Raw genomic sequence first — 20789 nt, 5'->3', positions numbered from 1 at the left:
CGTATTTGGTTCCCTGATTTGCATACTGCGTCTACTAACTACTTTGTTGAGCTTCAAACAACGATTACCTGCTAATAAATGACAAAATAATTATCCTAATATCCTGATTTGCATACTGCGTCTACTAACTACTTTGTTGAGCTTCAAACAACGATTACCTGCTAATAAATGACAAAATAATTATCCTAATATGTTGAATCCCTCCTGCAAAAAATAAATAAATAGTGGAGAGATATCGATCCGGTCCACCGTCATTTTTGCACTGCGCCCCCCCCCCCCCCAAACAATGTAGGGTTAGGTAAATATGTATTTGAACGTGCATATTACGATCTGACATGGTACCCCTACTTTTTTGGATTACATTTGAAATTTGCAATTTCAAAAAAAATTCAAGAGTTTTGAATAAAGAGCTGTTTGGGACCCAATTTATACGGCTCTTTTTTTTTTTTATGGGAACGGAGCCAAATACTGTGGCTATCCGGAAAGACTCTGAATGCCCATCACTAGTCACAGCCCCGCCCCCCTTTTAATAAATGTCTCCGTATGCTGCTCCTCGTCATCATTATCATCAATTTGCTTCCCAATAATATCTCCTTCCTCCTGAAATGTAACCTACTTTCTACAAATCTAATAGCAGTGGATTGGTGGAGACCATAGATTAGTGGGCGTTTCCACCATTTATTTCTTATACCAGTCATTTTCCTTTTTCAATTTAGTGAAGGGAGTTCAACTGTCCACTTTGGGAGGAAGGAGAGCTACATTGTGATAAAGACTATATTTAGCCTTACCTTGAAGCTGTAGGCCTCATGAAATCATAGTTTCAATGGCCTGGTTGTATTCCGGAAGAATCTGAGAGTAGGAGGGCTGATCTCGGATCAGTTTTGACTTTTACATCATAATGAAAAGGATTACACTCCTACTCTGAGAACCGTTTTTTTTTATTGATACGCGCCAGTGTTGTATTAGTACTGTTTGTTGCGTGTTCCTGGGATGTGTTCCTTACTAGGAAGCAAACGGAGAATGGAACTAAAGCTGGGAGTGATATACCTGACTTTGTTCAATACGAACTCTCTCTCATTTTATTTTTCATGCAAAACGTTTTCTATTTGGAATAAACGGGTTTGCATTGCAAAACTGTTTTGTTGTTGATTGTCTGCCACCTAATGAATACACCCCTGTTCTCCTGTCCAGCGGGTGTACTACCTCTCCCTGGAGTTCTACATGGGTAGAACCCTCCAGAACACCATGATTAACCTGGGGCTGCAGAACGCCTGTGACGAGGCCATCTACCAGGTGAGACAGAACTGAGAGGACGTCTGGAGCACACCAATGGCATGTCTACAGGCAGGAACCACTGGAGCCTAGAGACTTAACGAATACTGTTACAAGAGACAGAATTTCTCAACTGTGAAAGCATGATTAACACACCTTGGTCATGCAGGTTAAGCATGATTAACACACCTTGGTCACGCAGGTTAAGCATGATTAACACACCTTGGTCACGCAGGTTAAGTATAATTAACACACCTTGGTCACGCAGGTTAAGTATAATTAACACACCTTGGTCACGCAGGTTAAGCATGATTAACACACCTTGGTCACGCAGGTTAAGTATAATTAACACACCTTGGTCACGCAGGTTAAGCATGATTAACACACCTTGAGCATGATTAACACACCTTGGTCACGCAGGTTAAGCATGATTAACACACCTTGGTCACGCAGGTTAAGCATGATTAACACACCTTGGTCACGCAGGTTAAGCATGATTAACACACCTTGGTCACGCAGGTTAAGCATGATTAACACACCTTGGTCATGCAGGTTAAGCATGATTAACACACCTTGGTCACGCAGGTTAAGCATGATTAACACACCTTAGTCATGCAGGTTAAGCATGGTGATGTGATTCATCAGCTCATACATTATTAAACACTAATATGGGTCTGTCCCTTTTTTGTATTGCTTGAACAAGTTGAATAGAGTTTGTTATTTTTAAAGTCTCTGTTTGTTTGTGTAGCTGGGTTTGGACATGGAGGACCTGGAAGAGATGGAGGAAGATGCAGGGCTGGGGAACGGAGGCTTGGGCAGACTGGCAGGTACAGTACGGACCAAGTGTTAGGTGTGTGTGTGTGTCCTTGCTAACTTCTATGGTGGTTCATGACCAAAGAAGTTGTCTACACGGAACCAATGGAACTGGGGCCCGGGCTACAGGGTTCTATTTAATGTAGTACAGAATACAGTGGGTTGTCATCGGGTGGAAAACTACAGCTAGCCTCTCCTGTCTGCAAGCCAGAACAGGAAGTTTACCTAACACTATGAGGCTGTTGTTGGCTGGCCAAAACAGGAAGTTTACCCAACCGTAAGAGGCTGTTTAGTTGGCTGCACCACAGACACACTTTATTACACTTCATTTTGTTATAGTTTGGCTCTGTTTACACAGGCAGCTCAAATCTCCCAAAAAAGTGCTGGTCTGATTTGGTTAAAAGACCACTTAGTGGGAAAAGATCAGAATTGGGCTCCCTGTGTAAACGCAGCCTTTTTTTGACATGAGAACAGATCTTTATGCAACAAACAAATCAAATGACAACCTCCCTGTAGCCTGGTCCCAGATCTGTTTGTTCTATAGAGCCAACTCCTATAGTCGCTATAACTAACCTTCATAGGAATATTCCAGAGCAGATACTAAGAAATACTACGCCATAATTTACACCAAACTTCACGCCGTACTTTACCCCCCCTACGCCGTACTTTACCCCCCCTACGCCGTACTTTACCCCCCCTACGCCGTACTTTACCCCCCCCCCCTACGCCGTACTTTACCCCCCCTACGCCGTACTTTACCCCCCCTACGCCATACTTTACAACCTACTTTACCCCCCCTACGCCGTACTTTACCCCCCCTACGCCGTACTTTACCCCCCCTACGCCGTACTTTACCCCCCCTACGCCGTACTTTACCCCCCCTACGCCGTACTTTACCCCCCTACGCCGTACTTTACCCCCCCTACGCCGTACTTTACCCCCCCTACGCCGTACTTTACCCCCCTTACACCATACTTTACCCCCCTTACTCCATACTTTACCCCCCTTACTCCATACTTTACCCCCCTTACTCCATACTTTACCCCCCTTACTCCATACTTTACCCCCTTACTCCATACTTTACCCCCCCTTACTCCATACTTTACCCCCCTTCATACTTTACAACCTACTTTACCCCCCTTACTCCATACTTTACCCCCCTTACTCCATACTTTACCCCCTTACTCCATACTTTACCCCCTTACTCCATACTTTACCCCCCTTACTCCATACTTTACCCCCCTTACTCCATACTTTACCCCCCTTACTCCATACTTTACCCCCCTTACGCCGTACTTTACCCCCCCTACGCCGTACTTTACCCCCCCTACGCCGTACTTTACCCCCCTTACTCCGTACTTTACCCCCCTTACTCCATACTTTACCCCTACGCCGTACTTTACACCCCCTACGCCGTACTTTACCCCCCCTACGCCGTACTTTACCCCCCTACGCCGTACTTTACCCCCCTACGCCGTACTTTACCCCCCCTACGCCGTACTTTACCCCCCCTACGCCGTACTTTACCCCCCCTACGCCGTACTTTACCCCCCCTACGCCGTACTTTACCCCCCTACGCCGTACTTTACCCCCCCCTACGCCGTACTTTACCCCATACTTTACCCCCCTACACCGTACCTTACTCCATACTTTACCCCCCCTTACTCCATACTTTACCCCCCCTTACTCCATACTTTACCCCCCCTTACTCCGTACTTTACCCCTCTACACCGTACTTTACCCCCTACTTTACCCCCCTTACTCCGTACTTTACCCCTCTACACCGTACTTTACCCCCTACTTTACCCCCCTCACACCATACTTTACAACCTACTTTACCCCCCTTACTCTGTACTTTACCCCCCTTACTCCATACTTTACCCCCCCTTACTCCGTACTTTACCCCTCTACACCGTACTTTACCCCCTACTTTACCCCCCTTACTCCGTACTTTACCCCTCTACACCGTACTTTACCCCCTACTTTACCCCCCTCACACCATACTTTACAACCTACTTTACCCCCCCTACGCCGTACTTTACCCCCCTTACTCCGTACTTTACCCCCCTTACTCCATACTTTACCCCTACGCCGTACTTTACCCCCCCTACGCCGTACTTTACCCCCCCTACGCCGTACTTTACCCCCCCTACGCCGTACTTTACCCCCCCTACGCCGTACTTTACCCCCCCTACGCCGTACTTTACCCCCCCTACGCCGTACTTTACCCCCCCTACGCCGTACTTTACCCCCCTACGCCGTACTTTACCCCCCCCTACGCCGTACTTTACCCCATACTTTACCCCCCTACACCGTACCTTACCCCCCCCATTCCATACTTTACCCCCCCTTACTCCATACTTTACCCCCCCTTACTCCATACTTTACCCCCCCTTACTCCGTACTTTACCCCTCTACACCGTACTTTACCCCCTACTTTACCCCCCTTACTCCGTACTTTACCCCTCTACACCGTACTTTACCCCCTACTTTACCCCCCTCACACCATACTTTACAACCTACTTTACCCCCCTTACTCTGTACTTTACCCCCCCTTACTCCATACTTTACCCCCCCTTACTCCGTACTTTACCCCTCTACACCGTACTTTACCCCCTACTTTACCCCCCTTACTCCGTACTTTACCCCTCTACACCGTACTTTACCCCCTACTTTACCCCCCTCACACCATACTTTACAACCTACTTTACCCCCCTTACTCTGTACTTTACCCCCCTTACTCCATACTTTACACCCTACAGGTTTTCTTTGCGTCCACTGTATCTTTATACTTCCTCAGTTAGTATATTTGAACCGTTGCCTAGTAATTAATTTAAATCCCCTGACTAGCATGTTTCCTGGACTCGATGGCCACCCTGGGTCTGGCAGCATACGGTTATGGCATCCGTTATGAGTATGGCATCTTCAATCAGAAGATCAAGAACGGTTGGCAGGTAACACTTCTCTGCCTTCATCTACTGCACTTTAAAGGGGCAGTCTGTGATTGGTACATCCAGGTTTTTTGACTAAATTATTGAGATGTATCATTTTGATTCTTGGATATATGATTTATAAATGCGTCATGAGCTTATTTAAACTGTCTTACCCTATTAGAAACCCATATATATATATATATATATATATATATATATATATATATATATATATATATATATATATATATATATATATATATATATTTTTTTTTTTAAAAAGCTCATTTTAACAATGACAAACCACAAGGATTTCATTCTTTGCAGTAGAGTATAACTTCTCCAACACTATTCGGTATGTACAGAACAGGTTTCGTGCCTCGCTCCGCTTCAGTCAATGAATAATCAATACAATCTAGTTCAGCGTTCAAAAGTGCATTGCACTGCAAACACACAGCCCAAATTCAAAAGGGCAAAAACCCCTCCGGTGTGTATGTACTGTAGGTTGTTATCAGAATCAAACAAGGGCAACAACACGTTAGTCGATTGGTTGGCTCAGAGGTTGAGAAGGCTATCGCAACAGGCACTGGTCCCAAATGGCACCCTATTCCCTATGTAGTGTACTACTTTGGACTAGGGGCCGTAGGACTCTGTTCAAAAGATGTGCACTATATAGGGTGCTATTTGGGATACAAGCCAGTGTTTCACCATTTCAACAGAGAGCGAAGAAGACAGCAACCTTCTTTCTGCTTAATGATTGACGAACACCGCAGACCTGGGTTCAAATATCATTCAAAATCATTTCTAATACTTTATCTGGGCTTGCTTGGTGTATCTGGGCTTACACTGTACTTTACCCCCCCTACACTGTACTTTACAGGGGGGGGTAAAGTACAGAGTAGGGGGGTAAAGTACAGAGTAGGGGGGTAATAGAATAATCCTGCCCATCTGGCAGCTAAGAGTCCAGTCAGATTAGAGCAAACGCCAAAATGTATTTTGAAAGATTCCAGGTCTGCAACAGTGTGACGACCCACGTCCTTCCTCTGTGGCTCCAGCCTGGATTGCAACAGTGTGACAGGGGTGGATTTCAATTTAAATCAACCCCGGCTGCCCAGGGGACCCCCACTGATTTTTTAAAAATATATATTTATACTTTACAAATGTGTTCAAAACAATTATATATGGCCTATTGTGTTTATTTTTATTCTGAAGTTAAAAGCGTACATGAAAGATATTTCAATTTGTGTCGTAATAGCAGCAGGTCATGTCTGTGGGGAAATTTGTATTTTGGGGGATAGGGGGGGGGGCCCTATAGACCATCATTCAGTCAGATCACACTGACTGAATGATGAAACGTTTTAGAATGAGAAGCTCAGCTGTAGTATTTGTATAGTTTGTCTTTGTATAGTCATCTAGAGCAGGGGTTTGCAAACGGGTCCTCGTCCACCCCTAGGGGTCCGCAAATTATTATTATTATAAAAATGTAAAGTGTTGGTCCCATGGTTCATGAGCTGAAATAAAATATCCCAGAAATGTTCCATACGTACAAAAAGCTTATTTCTTTCAAATTTTGTAAACAAATGTGTTTTATATCCCTGTTAGTGAGCATTTCTCCTTTGCCAAGATTGTCTAGCCACCTGACAGGTGTGGCATATCAAGAAGCTGATTTAAACAGCATGATCATTACACAGGTGCACCTTGTGCTGGGGGGACAATAAAAGGCCACTTTTAAAATGTGCAGTTTTGTCACACAACACAATGCCACAGTGCCACATGTCTCAAGTTTTGAGGGAGCGTGCAATTGGCCTGCTGACTGCATGAATGTCCACCAGAACTGTTGGACTGTAATTGAATGTTCATTTATCTACCATAAGCCACCTCCAACGTAATTTTAGAGAATTTGGCAGTACGTCCAACCGCAGACCACGTGTAACCACGCCAGCCCAGGACCTTCACATCCGGCATGTTCATCTGCGGGATCGTCTGAGACAAGCCACCCGGACAGCTGATGAAACAGAAGTATATCTGTCTGTAATAAAGCCCTTTTGTGGAGAAACTCATTCTGATTGGTTGGGCCTGGCTCCCCAGTGGGCGGGCCTACGTGTAATCCATAGATTTGAATGAATTTATTTAAATTGACTGATTTCCTTTTATACAAACTGTAACTCAGTAAAATGTGTTCATTTGTATTTTTTTGTTCACTATAGTTATATTTATTTGGTGTGGGGGAAAATGTATTGTTTTATTAATATTGCTAGCTGCAACATACCATTTCAGTATGAATGAAGTTGGAAGTACAGTAGTTTCACTAGACAATGCTAACTAGCTTTAGCACAATGACCGGCGTTAGCACAAAGTCTACAGGAACGGTTAGCATGCCGACTGGGGAAGTAGATGAATGGCTTTAGCACAATGACCGGCGTTAGCACAAAGTCTACAGGAACAGTTAGCATGCCGACTGGGGAAGTAGATGAATGGCTTTAGCACAATGACCGGCGTTAGCACAAAGTCTACAGGAACAGTTAGCATGCCGACTGGGGAAGTAGATGAATGGCTTTAGCACAATGACCGGCGTTAGCACAAAGTCTACAGGAACGGTTAGCATGCCGACTGGGGAAGTAGATGAATGGCTTTAGCACAATGACCGGCGTTAGCACAAAGTCTACAGGAACAGTTAGCATGCCGACTGGGGAAGTAGATGAATGGCTTTAGCACAATGACCGGCGTTAGCACAAAGTCTACAGGAACAGTTAGCATGCCGACTGGGGAAGTAGATGAACGGCTTTATTGCCATAGTTTGAGATTATCTCTTTTAATATGGATGAAATTACAGTCATCTGCGCTAATTTCGTTTTTTTCTGTATAGAAAATTCTTACGCGGGTCATTTAAGTGGTCAGTTTCGGGTTGGAAAAAACTTTGTCAACTTAATCTACCAAAACCAGATGTTGAACTACACTGAGCAAAAATATACATGCAACAGTTTCAAAGATTTTACTGAGTTACAGTTCATATGAGGAAATCGGTCAATTGAAATAAATTCATTAGGCTCTAATCTATGGATATCACATGACTGGGAATACAGATATGCATCTTGTTGGTCTCATACCTTAAAAAAAGGGAGGGACGTGGATCAGAAAACCAGTCAGTATCTGGTGTGACCACCATTTGCCTCATGCAGCTCGTCACATCTCCTTCGCATTGAGTTGATCAGGCTGTTGATTGTGGAATGTTGTCCCACTCCTCTTCATTGGCTGTGCCAAGTTGTTTGATATTGGTGGGAACTGGAACACGCTGTCGTACACGTCGATCCAGAGCATCCCAAACATGCTCATTGGGTGACATGTCTGGTGTGTATGTAGGCCAGGGAAGAAGTGAGACATTTTCGTATTCCAGGAATTGTATACAGATCCTTGCAACATGGGGTCGTGCATTATCATGCATTTGATTAAAATGCAATTGGGTTCAATTGTCCGTAGCTTACGCCTGCCCGTACTATAACCCCACAGCCACCATGGGGCACTCTGTTCACAACGCCATACACGCTGTCTGTCATCAGTACAGTTGAAACCGGGATTCATCCGTGAAGACCGCACTTCTCCAGAGTGCCCGTGTTCATCGAAGGTGAGCATTTTCCCACTGAAGTCGGTTACAACGCTGAACTGCAGTCAGGTCAAGACCCTGGGGAGGACGACGAACACGCAGATGAGCTTCCCTGAGACGGTTCCTGACAGTTTGTGCAGAAATTCTTTGGTTGTGCAAACCCACAGTTTCATCAGCTGCCCGGGTGGCTGGTCTCAGATGATCCTGCAGGTGAAGAAGCTGGATGTGGAGGTCCTGGGCTGGCGTGATTACACGGTTACAGGTGGTCTGGGTTGTGAGGCCGGTTGGATGTTCTGCCAAATTCTCAAAAACAACGTTGGAGGTGGCTTATATCCTGTACTGTACCTGTAATGTACTGTACCTGTAATGTACCCATGCTGTACTGTCTACCTGTATGTGTACTGTAACTATACTACACTGTACCCATGCTATAATACACTGTACTTTACTACTACTACTACTGCTGTACATGGACCATCTACGGCTATATTAGCCTGAGTACCACTCTGTTTGTGTTGTCATGCCATTGGCTTGACAATGAGCGCTGGAGTTGGCAAGAACACAATCTGATCTGAGACCAGGCTATGGTTTCATAAACATATTGACCCATTCAAGTTTTGCTTAGTCACATTTCAATTTTTGAAATTCACTTGTAAACCCTTATACAGTATGTTGTCATGTGATTGGCTTGTTCCTAGGTGGAAGAAGCAGACGATTGGCTGCGTCACGGTAACCCTTGGGAGAAGGCCCGCCCTGAGTACATGCTACCAGTGCACTTCTATGGCAGAGTGGAGGAGTCTAAGGAAGGGGCCAAATGGGTGGACACACAGGTACTTAAAATTATGATAATGAATACTACCTTTTTAAATTTGTAACATGCTGATAATAGTGCTAAGTTGTACCACTTTAGTACCTGCGTATCTATGGGGATTTGAGATGCATTTTCTAATATAGTTACATTGTCACTTGTGTTATTACACGGTCACTACACAGGTATAACGGCAAATAAGGGCCATTATTGGTGTTAAAAAGATTGTTTTGGTCATTAGTCAACCTTGGTAAAAGTGTTACTGATATTTATCATGTTAAATTCAAGTATTCCCATTTTTTCCCATAGGTTGACTCACTAAGTACAGTACCTGCATATCTATAATTTTATTGAGCTTGGTATTTATTAATTTATCGTCTTGAATTTACCCGTAATCTTATTTGGAAGGAAGTTTTAAGATGATAAATAAGTCTTACATTTTAATCTTAATCTTCAACCTAATCTTCAACTTAATCTTACTCTTCAACCTAATCTTCAACCTAATCTTAATCTTCAACCTAATCTTAAACTTCAACCTAATCTTAATATTCAACCTAATTTTCAACCTAATCTTAATCTTCAACCTAATCTTCAACCTAATCTTAATCTTCAACCTAACCTTCAACCTAATCTTAATCTTCAACCTAATCTTAATCCCTTTTCCACCCCATGCCTTGCCTCTATAGGTGGTCCTTGCTATGCCTTATGACACGCCCATCCCTGGGTATATGAACAACACAGTCAACACCATGAGGCTGTGGTCTGCCAGAGCCCCCAACGACTTCAACCTGAAGGACTGTAAGTGCTGTCGTGTCTTTGGGCATTATTAAATTGAAGACTGTTATTTTTATCAAATCAATTCTCTGTAATTATTATTACGTGATTAAACTAATCATGTAAATGTAATTAACTAGGAAGTCGGGGCACCAAGGAAAATCTTCAGATTACAAAGTAATAATTTTCCTAATATAACTCTAAAGATATTTTAATATCTGATCAATTAGTCTTCTCATTAATGAATTATTCTTTACTTCACATTAGTCTCATTCCAAACGTCGTAAATTGTTGGTTATCGGCACGAACCCAGTCTTTACTATGAATCATCCACACACCAATTGTCTTAGTAAATAAATGATTAGCTAACTAAATAATCACAGAAATGCATAAACAAACAAACAGTAGCTATGGTTACAAGGAAATGATAGGGGAGGTTCCCTATTGGGCTAAGCAGATATGACGGCTTGGTGGACTGAGAAGGGCGGGAAAGACAAGAGTCACTACACAGTTGATAATTATATTGATTGAAATGCTAATCCTTTGCACATGAATGCTCACTCATTCGGGAATAATTGCAATCAATATATATATTTACGCTCAGTGTGTCGTCGGGATCTCTGTTGGAATCGTCCGTCTTTCTGTTAGAAAGTTCATCTGATCATCTCTCTGCTTCCATGAAGTCTCTCGTGGTTAGAATGGATACTTCAGAGTACCATTCAGAAATGTTCTTATAGAATAGATGTTTCGGTGGTTGTCGGTCTTCGCATCTCAGGTTGACAATTTCTAGCTGCAGACTAGTAATTAGTATCTAAGATTTGCTCTTATTCTGTCGGGATCGATAGTCTCAGAGTTGAACCATTTCCATCCGTGTAGCGAATGCTCCACGTGGTATGGTTAGGAATTCAACAACCATTACAACCTTAGCGGACACTGAGGTTTTTGTGGTCTCTATTCAAACCTTCGCCCCCTCGGTGATCGAGGTACGCATGGTCTCGAGGATTTCTTCAGGTGGGGGTTTTATTCGGGAACAGTAGAAAAGGGCTGTCCCTTGTCTGTGCTCATGGGGGCGTGCCAATGACTTCAACTTTAAAGGGAATACAATTCTCTCACATTAACGGTTTAAAATCACATTACATAATTTCACAAATAGTTTCATCTTTACTCATTAATTTTATACAATAATTAGACGCAAACCTCATAACGGAGGCTCCTGTATAAACAGAGTTATGGTAATGTGGCTGTATTGTCTTTCATGAGGTCACAAACATGAATCAAAACGGACCGGGTCGTAGCTGGCTACTCCACCGACCGTTTACACATTCTCCAAAACATGGACATTGTTCAGTTCTCAAGTTCTGTGATGTAGAAGAAGTTCCTTTGTTCTACTGTGAAACTCACTCTCTCTATACTGCCTGGCCCGGGAGGAAAGAGTCTCCTCCAGGAATTTACAACCTGAGATAACAAAACCTGGGTGTAGGAGGGAGAGAGAGGGGGAGGGAGAGGAGGGATGCCAGGCTCTATACCCAGAAAGGGCCACGACAATGGCCAGGCGGATGACTTGACTATTTAACACCTGCCTACTCAGAGCTAGCTCTGGTCCATGGTGTTAGTGTGACTTGCTCAAACGGCTTGAAGAAGGCTGTGTTAGCGAGCTGTATTTAACGCCCTGGACCAGAGCTAGCTTGAGATGCAAGCACTTTAGTCACCTGTCAACTAAATTAATGCGGTTTTGGCAATGTACGCTTTACGGAGGAAACAAAGTCACACACATCTCAAGTTAGAATCCAGGCCTAAATGATGACAGCATTGAACCGGTGACTCTAGTGAATAATATGAAGCCGTTTCGTTTCCTGAGAAACAGAAATGTACAAGTCTTCTCCTATTAAGGTCCCTATTAAATCACTTCTGTGTCTTCTCCTATTAAGGTCCCTATTAAATCACGTCTGTGTCTTCTCCTATTAAGGTCCCTGTAAATCACTTCTGTGTCTTCTCCTATTAAGGTCCCTATTAAATCACCTCTGTGTCTTCTCCTATTAAGGTCCTGTAAATCACTTCTATGTGTCATTCTATGTCTCCTCAGTCAATGTTGGAGATTACATCCAAGCTGTTCTGGACAGGAATCTGGCGGAGAATATTTCTCGTGTGCTTTACCCCAATGATAATGTAAGTTCTAGATTGGTACATTGACCACGTAGGTGTTAGTCCATTTCCTCTCCCTCCTGCTCTCTCTCACGTCGTTTAGCAGACGCTCTTATCCAGAGCGACTGACAATACTGAGTGCATACATATGCATAGATTTCTTTTCACACACTGGTCCCCACGTGGGAATTGAACCCACAACCCTGGCGTTGCAAACGCTATGCTCGACCAACTGAGCCCCACGGGACCTCTCTCTCTGTCTGTCTCTGTCTGTCTGTCTGTCTCTCTCTCTCTCTGTCTGTCTGTCTGTCTGTCTGTCTCTCTGTTTGTCTCTGTCTGTCTCTGTCTGTCTGTCTCTCTCTGTCTGTCTGTCTCTCTCTGTCTGTCTCTGTTTCTCTGTCTGTCTCTCTGTCTCTGTCTCTCTCTCTGTCTCTGTTTCTCTGTCTGTCTCTCTGTCTCTCTGTCTCTCTCTGTGTGTGGGTCGTTTCTAATTCTCACTTGGCACCTCTTGTTTTCTCCCCCTCCTATTTGTGGATGTTTCCCCTATGGGCCCTGGTCTAAAGTAGTGCACTACCCTATGGGTCCTGGTCTAAAGTAGTGCACTACCCTATGGGTCCTGGTCTAAAGTAGTGCACTACCCTATGGGCCCTGGTCTAAAGTAGTGCACTACCCTATGGGTCCTGGTCTAAAGTAGTGCACTACCCTATGGGTCCTGGTCTAAAGTAGTGCACTATTACGTATAGGGTGCCATTTTGGCATGCTCACCTTGATTCCTCCACTGTTGTAGTTCTTGATTCCCTCTCCTTCTCCACTGTTGTAGTTCTTGATTCCTCTTCTTCTCCACTGTTGTAGTTCTTGATTCCACTCCTTCTCCATTGTTGTAGTTCTTGATTCCACTCCTTCTCCATTGTTGTAGTTCTTGATTCCTCTCCTTCTCCATTGTTGTAGTTCTTGATTCCTCTCCTTCTCCACTGTTGTAGTTCTTGATTCCCTCTCCTTCTCCACTGTTGTAGTTCTTCATTCCCTCTCCTTCTCCACTGTTGTAGTTCTTGATTCCACTCCTTCTCCATTGTTGTAGTTCTTGATTCCATTCCTTCTCCATTGTTGTAGTTCTTGATTCCACTCCTTCTCCGTTGTTGTAGTTCTTGATTCCTCTCCTTCTCCGTTGTTGTAGTTCTTGATTCCTCTCCTACTCCGTTGTTGTAGTTCTTGATTCCCTCTCCTTCTCCACTGTTGTAGTTCTTGATTCCCTCTCCTTCTCCACTGTTGTAGTTCTTGATTCCACTCCTTCTCCATTGTTGTAGTTCTTGATTCCATCCTTCTCCACTGTTGTAGTTCTTGATTCCTCTCCTCCATTGTTGTAGTTCTTTGAAGGGAAGGAGCTGCGGCTGAAGCAGGAGTACTTTGTGGTGGCTGCTACCCTCCAGGACATCGTCCGACGCTTCAAGAACTCCAAGAAGGGCTCCTCCGGCCCGGTTTCCTTCGACAGCTTCCCAGAGAAGGTTACTTATTGATTATCATGACTCCGCTGAATCCTAACAACAACAAAAAAATACAGTTGGTTATAAAAAATTTAAAAAATTGTGTTGACAGGTGGCCATCCAGCTGAATGACACTCATCCTGCCATGGCCATCCCAGAGCTCATGAGGGTCTTTGTGGACATCGAGAAACTGGACTGGGACACGGTGAGTTTAGAGAGGGAGAGGATGAAACTGATTATTTATTGTATCCATCAAATCAAATGTTATTGGTCAACATAGACATATTTAGCAGATGTTATTGGTCAACATACACATATTTATCAGATGTTATTGGTCAACATACACATATTTAACAGATGTTATTGGTCAACATACACATATTTATCAGATGTTATTGGTCAACATACACATATTTATCAGATGTTATTGGTCAACATACACATATTTAACAGATGTTATTGGTCAACATACACATATTTAACAGATGTTATTGCAGGTGTAGAGAAGTGCTTGTGTTCCTAGCTCCAACAGTGCTGTAATATCTAACAATATACAACAATACACACACATCTAAAAGTAAAATAACGGAATGAAGAAATATATAAATATTAGGACGAGCAATGTCAGAGTGGCATTGAGTATAATACAGTAGAATAGAATACAGTATAGACATATGAGATGAGTAAAACAGTATGTAAACATTATTAAAGTGACCAGGCTACGTCATTCAGTGCTATTAGAACCATTGCTCTGTCCTATCAGGCGTGGGCCATCACCAAGCGGACCTTTGCGTACACCAATCACACGGTGCTTCCTGAGGCTCTGGAGCGCTGGCCCGTTGGACTGCTGGAGACCCTGCTGCCCAGACACCTTCAGATCATCTACAGGATCAACCAGGGACACCTGGACGTACGTACTGTATAGACTGGGTTTAGTGGGTGGTATTCTGATGTACTGTATAGACTGGGTTTAGTGGGTGGTATTCTGATGTACTGTATAGACTGGGTTTAGTGGGTGGTATTCTGATGTACTGTATAGACTGGGTTTAGTGGGTGGTATTCTGATGTACTGTATAGACTGGGTCCAGTGGGTGGTATTCTGATGTACTGTATAGACTGGGTTTAGTGGGTGGTATTCTGATGTACTGTATAGACTGGGTCCAGTGGGTGGTATTCTGATGTACTGTATAGACTGGGTTCAGTGGGTGGTATTCTGATGTACTGTATAGACTGGGTCCAGTGGGTGGTATTCTGATGTACTGTATAGACTGGGTTCAGTGGGTGGTATTCTGATGTACCACTATAGACTGGGTCCAGTGGGTGGTATTCTGATGTACCACTATAGACTGGGTCCAGTGGGTGGTATTCTGATGTACTGTATAGACTGGGTTTAGTGGGTGGTATTCTGATGTACTGTATAGACTGGGTCCAGTGGGTGGTATTCTGATGTACTGTATAGACTGGGTTCACTGGGTGGTATTCTGATGTACCACTATAGACTGGGTTCACTGGGTGGTATTCTGATGTACTGTATAGACTGGGTTTAGTGGGTGGTATTCTGATGTACTGTATAGACTGGGTTTAGTGGGTGGTATTCTGATGTACTACTATAGACTGGGTTTAGTGGGTGGTATTCTGATGTACTGTATAGACTGGGTTTAGTGGGTGGTATTCTGATGTACTGTATAGACTGGGTTTAGTGGGTGGTATTCTGATGTACTGTATAGACTGGGTTTAGTGGGTGGTATTCTGATGTACTGTATAGACTGGGTTTAGTGGGTGGTATTCTGATGTACTGTATAGACTGGGTCCAGTGGGTGGTATTCTGATGTACTGTATAGACTGGGTTCACTGGGTGGTATTCTGATGTACCACTATAGACTGGGTTTAGTGGGTGGTATTCTGATGTACTGTATAGACTGGGTCCAGTGGGTGGTATTCTGATGTACTGTATAGACTGGGTTTAGTGGGTGGTATTCTGATGTACCACTATAGACTGGGTCCAGTGGGTGGTATTCTGATGTACTGTATAGACTGGGTTTAGTGGGTGGTATTCTGATGTACTGTATAGACTGGGTTTAGTGGGTGGTATTCTGATGTACTGTATAGACTGGGTTTAGTGGGTAGTATTCTGATGTACCACTATAGACTGGGTTTAGTGGGTAGTATTCTGATGTACTGTATAGACTGGGTTCACTGGGTGGTATTCTGATGTACTGTATAGACTGGGTTTAGTGGGTAGTATTCTGATGTACTGTATAGACTGGGTTTACTGGGTGGTATTCTGATGTACTGTATAGACTGGGTTCACTGGGTGGTATTCTGATGTACTGTATAGACTGGGTTTAGTATTCTGACTGGATGTACCACTATAGACTGGGTTTAGTGGGTAGTATTCTGATGTACTGTATAGACTGGGTTCACTGGGTGGTATTCTGATGTACTGTATAGACTGGGTTCACTGGGTGGTATTCTGATGTACTGTATAGACTGGGTTTAGTGGGTGGTATTCTGATGTACTGTATAGACTGGGTTCACTGGGTGGTATTCTGATGTACTACTATAGACTGGGTTTAGTGGGTAGTATTCTGATGTACTGTATAGACTGGGTTCACTGGGTGGTATTCTGATGTACTGTATAGACTGGGTTCACTGGGTGGTATTCTGATGTACTGTATAGACTGGGTTTAGTGGGTGGTATTCTGATGTACTGTATAGACTGGGTTCACTGGGTGGTATTCTGATGTACTACTATAGACTGGGTTTAGTGGGTAGTATTCTGATGTACTGTATAGACTGGGTTCACTGGGTGGTATTCTGATGTACTGTATAGACTGGGTTCACTGGGTGGTATTCTGATGTACTGTATAGACTGGGTTTAGTGGGTGGTATTCTGATGTACTGTATAGACTGGGTTCACTGGGTGGTATTCTGATGTACTACTATAGACTGGGCTGTGCTCCCTGCTAACCGTATGAATACATTGCTACTGACTGACTTGAAATGTTCCCTCCCTTACAAGACGCATGGACACTCATCCGGTCCCCATCAGCTCCCTACTCCTCCTCTTGGCCCTAATTCATCCTTAGACATGCTGCTTGGACTGTATCAATAACCAGACTGTTCAGGTTGGCAGCATCGTGTGGTTTAGGAGGGATATGGATCGGGATCCAGCTGACAGAGTATGTTTCTGGTGTTGTTGCAGGAGATTTCAGCTCTCTTCCCAGAGGACGTGGATCGGATACGCAGGATGTCTCTGATCGAGGAGGACGGAGGCAAGAGGGTCAACATGGCTCACCTGTGCATCGTGGGATCTCACGCCGTCAACGGAGTCGCTGAGATACACTCCAACATCATCAAGACTGATGTGTAAGATGGGTCATCTCCACTGTGTTCTCCCTGATAGTAGCAGCGTTCTCTGATGTGTGTACGATGGTTCATCTCCACTGTGTTCTCCCTGATAGTAGCAACGTTCTCTCTGATGTGTACGATGGTTCATCTCCACTGTGTTCTCCCTGATAGTAGCAGCGTTCTCAGATGTGTACGATGGTTCATCTCCACTGTGTTCTCCCTGATAGTAGCAACGTTCTCTCTGATGTGTAAGATGGTTCATCTCCACTGTGTTCTCCCTGATAGTAGCAACGTTCTCTCTGATATGTACGATGGTTCATCTCCACTGTGTTCTCCCTGATAGTAGCAACGTTCTCTCTGATGTGTAAGATGGTTCATCTCCACTGTGTTCTCCCTGATAGTAGCAGCGTTCTCTCTGATATGTACGATGGTTCATCTCCACTGTGTTCTCCCTGATAGTAGCAACGTTCTCTCTGATGTGTAAGATGGTTCATCTCCACTGTGTTCTCCCTGATAGTAGCAACGTTCTCTGATGTGTAAGATGGTTCATCTCCACTGTGTTCTCCCTGATAGTAGCAGTGTTCTCTCAGATGTGTACGATGGTTCATCTCCACTGTGTTCTCCCTGATAGTAGCAACGTTCTCTGATGTGTAAGATGGTTCATCTCCACTGTGTTCTCCCTGATAGTAGCAGTGTTCTCTCAGATGTGTACGATGGTTCATCTCCACTGTGTTCTCCCTGATAGTAGCAACGTTCTCAGATGTGTACGATGGTTCATCTCCACTGTGTTCTCCCTGATAGTAGCAACGTTCTCTGATGTGTAAGATGGTTCATCTCCACTGTGTTCTCCCTGATAGTAGCAATGTTCTCTCTGATGTGTACGATGGTTCATCTCCACTGTGTTCTCCCTGATAGTGGCAGCGTTCTCTGATATGTACGATGGTTCATCTCCACTGTGTTCTCCCTGATAGTAGCAACGTTCTCTCTGATATGTACTATGGTTCATCTCTACTGTGTTCTCCCTGATAGTAGCAACGTTCTCTCTGATGTGTAAGATGGTTCATCTCCACTGTGTTCTCCCTGATAGTAGCAGCGTTCTCAGATGTGTACGATGGTTCATCTCTACTGTGTTCTCCCTGATAGTAGCAACGTTCTCTCTGATGTGTACGATGGTTCATCTCCACTGTGTTCTCCCTGATAGTAGCAGCGTTCTCAGATGTGTACGATGGTTCATCTCCACTGTGTTCTCCCTGATAGTAGCAACGTTCTCTCTGATGTGTAAGATGGTTCATCTCCACTGTTTTCTCCCTGATAGTAGCAGCGTTCTCTCTGATATGTACGATGGTTCATCTCCACTGTGTTCTCCCTGATAGTAGCAGTGTTCTCTCTGATGTGTACGATGGTTCATCTCCACTGTGTTCTCCCTGATAGTAGCAGCGTTCTCTGATATGTGTACGATGGTTCATCTCCACTGTGTTCTCCCAGATAGTAGCAACGTTCTCTCTGATGTGTAAGATGGTTCATCTCCACTGTGTTCTCCCTGATAGTAGCAGCGTTCTCTGATATGTGTACGATGGTTCATCTCCACTGTGTTCTCCCTGATAGTAGCAGTGTTCTCTCTGATGTGTACGATGGTTCATCTCCACTGTCTTCTCCCTGATAGTAGCAGTGTTCTCTCAGATGTGTACGATGGTTCATCTCCACTGTGTTCTCCCTGATAGTAGCAGCGTTCTCTCTGATGTGTACGATGGTTCATCTCCACTGTGTTCTCCCTGATAGTAGCAGTGTTCTCTCTGATATGTGTACGATGGTTCATCTCCACTGTGTTCTCCCTGATAGTAGCAGTGTTCTCTCTGATATGTGTACGATGGTTCATCTCCACTGTGTTCTCCCTGATAGTAGCAGCGTTCTCTCTGATGTGTACGATGGTTCATCTCCACTGTGTTCTCCCTGATAGTAGCAACGTTCTCTCTGATATTTACGATGGTTCATCTCCACTGTGTTCTCCCTGATAGTAGCAATGTTCTCTCTGATATGTACGATGGTTCATCTCTACTGTGTTCTCCCTGATAGTAGCAGCGTTCTCTCTGATATGTAAGATGGTTCATCTCCACTGTGTTCTCCCTGATAGTAGCAATGTTCTCTCTGATATGTACGATGGTTCATCTCCACTGTGTTCTCCCTGATAGTAGCAGCGTTCTCAGATGTGTACGATGGTTCATCTCCACTGTGTTCTCCCTGATAGTAGCAGCGTTCTCTGATATGTGTACGATGGTTCATCTCCACTGTGTTCTCCCTGATAGTAGCAGCGTTCTCTGATGTGTGTACGATGGTTCATCTCCACTGTGTTCTCCCTGATAGTAGCAGCGTTCTCTGATGTGTGTACGATGGTTCATCTCCACTGTGTTCTCCCTGATAGTAGCAATGTTCTCTCTGATATGTACGATGGTTCATCTCCACTGTGTTCTCCCTGATAGTAGCAATGTTCTCTCTGATATGTACGATGGTTCATCTCCACTGTGTTCTCCCTGATAGTAGCAGTGTTCTCTCAGATGTGTACAATGGGGCTTCTCCAGGTTGTGTTCAGTAGGCATACAATGTAAGAGAAACTCCCAACTGTCTGAAACCAGGGGCGGCAGGTAGCCTAGTGGTTAGAGTGTTGGGCCAGAAACTGAAAGGTTGCTAGATCGAATCCCCGAGCTGACAAGGTAAAAGTCTGTCGTTCTGTTCCTAGGCCGTCATTGTAAATAAGAATTTGTTCTTAACTAACTTGCCAGTTTTTAAGTAAACTTTTTTTTTTAAATGTAATCTTCTGAACAAGTGTTTTGCTACGGTGGGCTTTATTGAACACGATTCTACCGTCTTCTAGTAGCGTCCTTCTAGATTCTAAAATATATTTCCTTTTTTATTCTGAAAGGTTCCGAGACTTCAGCGAATTAGAACCGGAGAAGTTCCAGAACAAGACCAATGGCATCACTCCTAGACGCTGGCTCCTCCTCTGTAACCCGGGATTGGCTGAGCTCATTGCTGAGGTTTGATTGCCATCTTTGATTGGCCGTTTTTATCTCTCTTGATATTCCTGTATCTTTTGAATGCTAATTTTCTTTGCTAATTTGCTATGTCACCTTCATGTACTTTGTCTACATGCTTCTAGGCCATTGGGGAGGAATATGTGAAGGACCTCAGCCAGTTACAGAAGCTCAATGAGCTGGTCGACGATGATACCTTCATTAGAGATGTCTCTAAAGTCAAGCAGGTGAAGCTTACGTCTCCCCCACCCCTTCATTAACAACAGTCAACACACATGACCTATAATGGATCATATTTGTGAGCTCTACTCTGTATATTTACTGTTCTAAAGAACCATGCCATTTCCCAATAGTAATATTGGCAGGAAATTACCCCCCATATGGATAAAAACCATGTTCCAGCCAGGCAAACAATCCAACCAACTGAATAAATACACTGAGTACACATCAGTGTGGAGAGCAGACAGGAAGTTGACCATATATAATTCCATGCAAACGCAGAGCAGACAGGAAGTTGACCATATATAATTCCATGCAAACGCAGAGCAGACAGGAAGTTGACCATATATAATTCCATGCAAACGC

The 20789-nt window shown here is 44.0% G+C and overlaps 1 protein-coding gene across 2 annotated transcripts in view; it reads left to right on the top strand.

The window, feature by feature from the left end:
* LOC139563424 (glycogen phosphorylase, liver form) overlaps window positions 1-20789 on the top strand; it is a 32586-nt gene that overhangs the window by 500 nt on the left and 11297 nt on the right. For both annotated transcript variants that reach the window (XM_071382084.1, XM_071382085.1), the window contains exons 2-13: window positions 1192-1293; window positions 2021-2099; window positions 4936-5039; window positions 9318-9449; window positions 10114-10225; window positions 12285-12367; window positions 13708-13845; window positions 13937-14029; window positions 14588-14734; window positions 17030-17193; window positions 20093-20207; window positions 20330-20431. In XM_071382084.1, the coding sequence (XP_071238185.1) occupies window positions 1192-1293; window positions 2021-2099; window positions 4936-5039; window positions 9318-9449; window positions 10114-10225; window positions 12285-12367; window positions 13708-13845; window positions 13937-14029; window positions 14588-14734; window positions 17030-17193; window positions 20093-20207; window positions 20330-20431 (1371 nt within the window). The remainder of the gene's footprint in view (window positions 1-1191; window positions 1294-2020; window positions 2100-4935; window positions 5040-9317; window positions 9450-10113; window positions 10226-12284; window positions 12368-13707; window positions 13846-13936; window positions 14030-14587; window positions 14735-17029; window positions 17194-20092; window positions 20208-20329; window positions 20432-20789) is intronic.

The sequence above is a fragment of the Salvelinus alpinus genome, chromosome 34 (assembly GCF_045679555.1).
Source record: "Salvelinus alpinus chromosome 34, SLU_Salpinus.1, whole genome shotgun sequence".
Taxonomy (NCBI): domain Eukaryota; kingdom Metazoa; phylum Chordata; class Actinopteri; order Salmoniformes; family Salmonidae; genus Salvelinus; species Salvelinus alpinus.
Note: the sequence above shows the minus strand (reverse complement) of the source record. Positions and strands in the feature narration are given on the sequence as shown.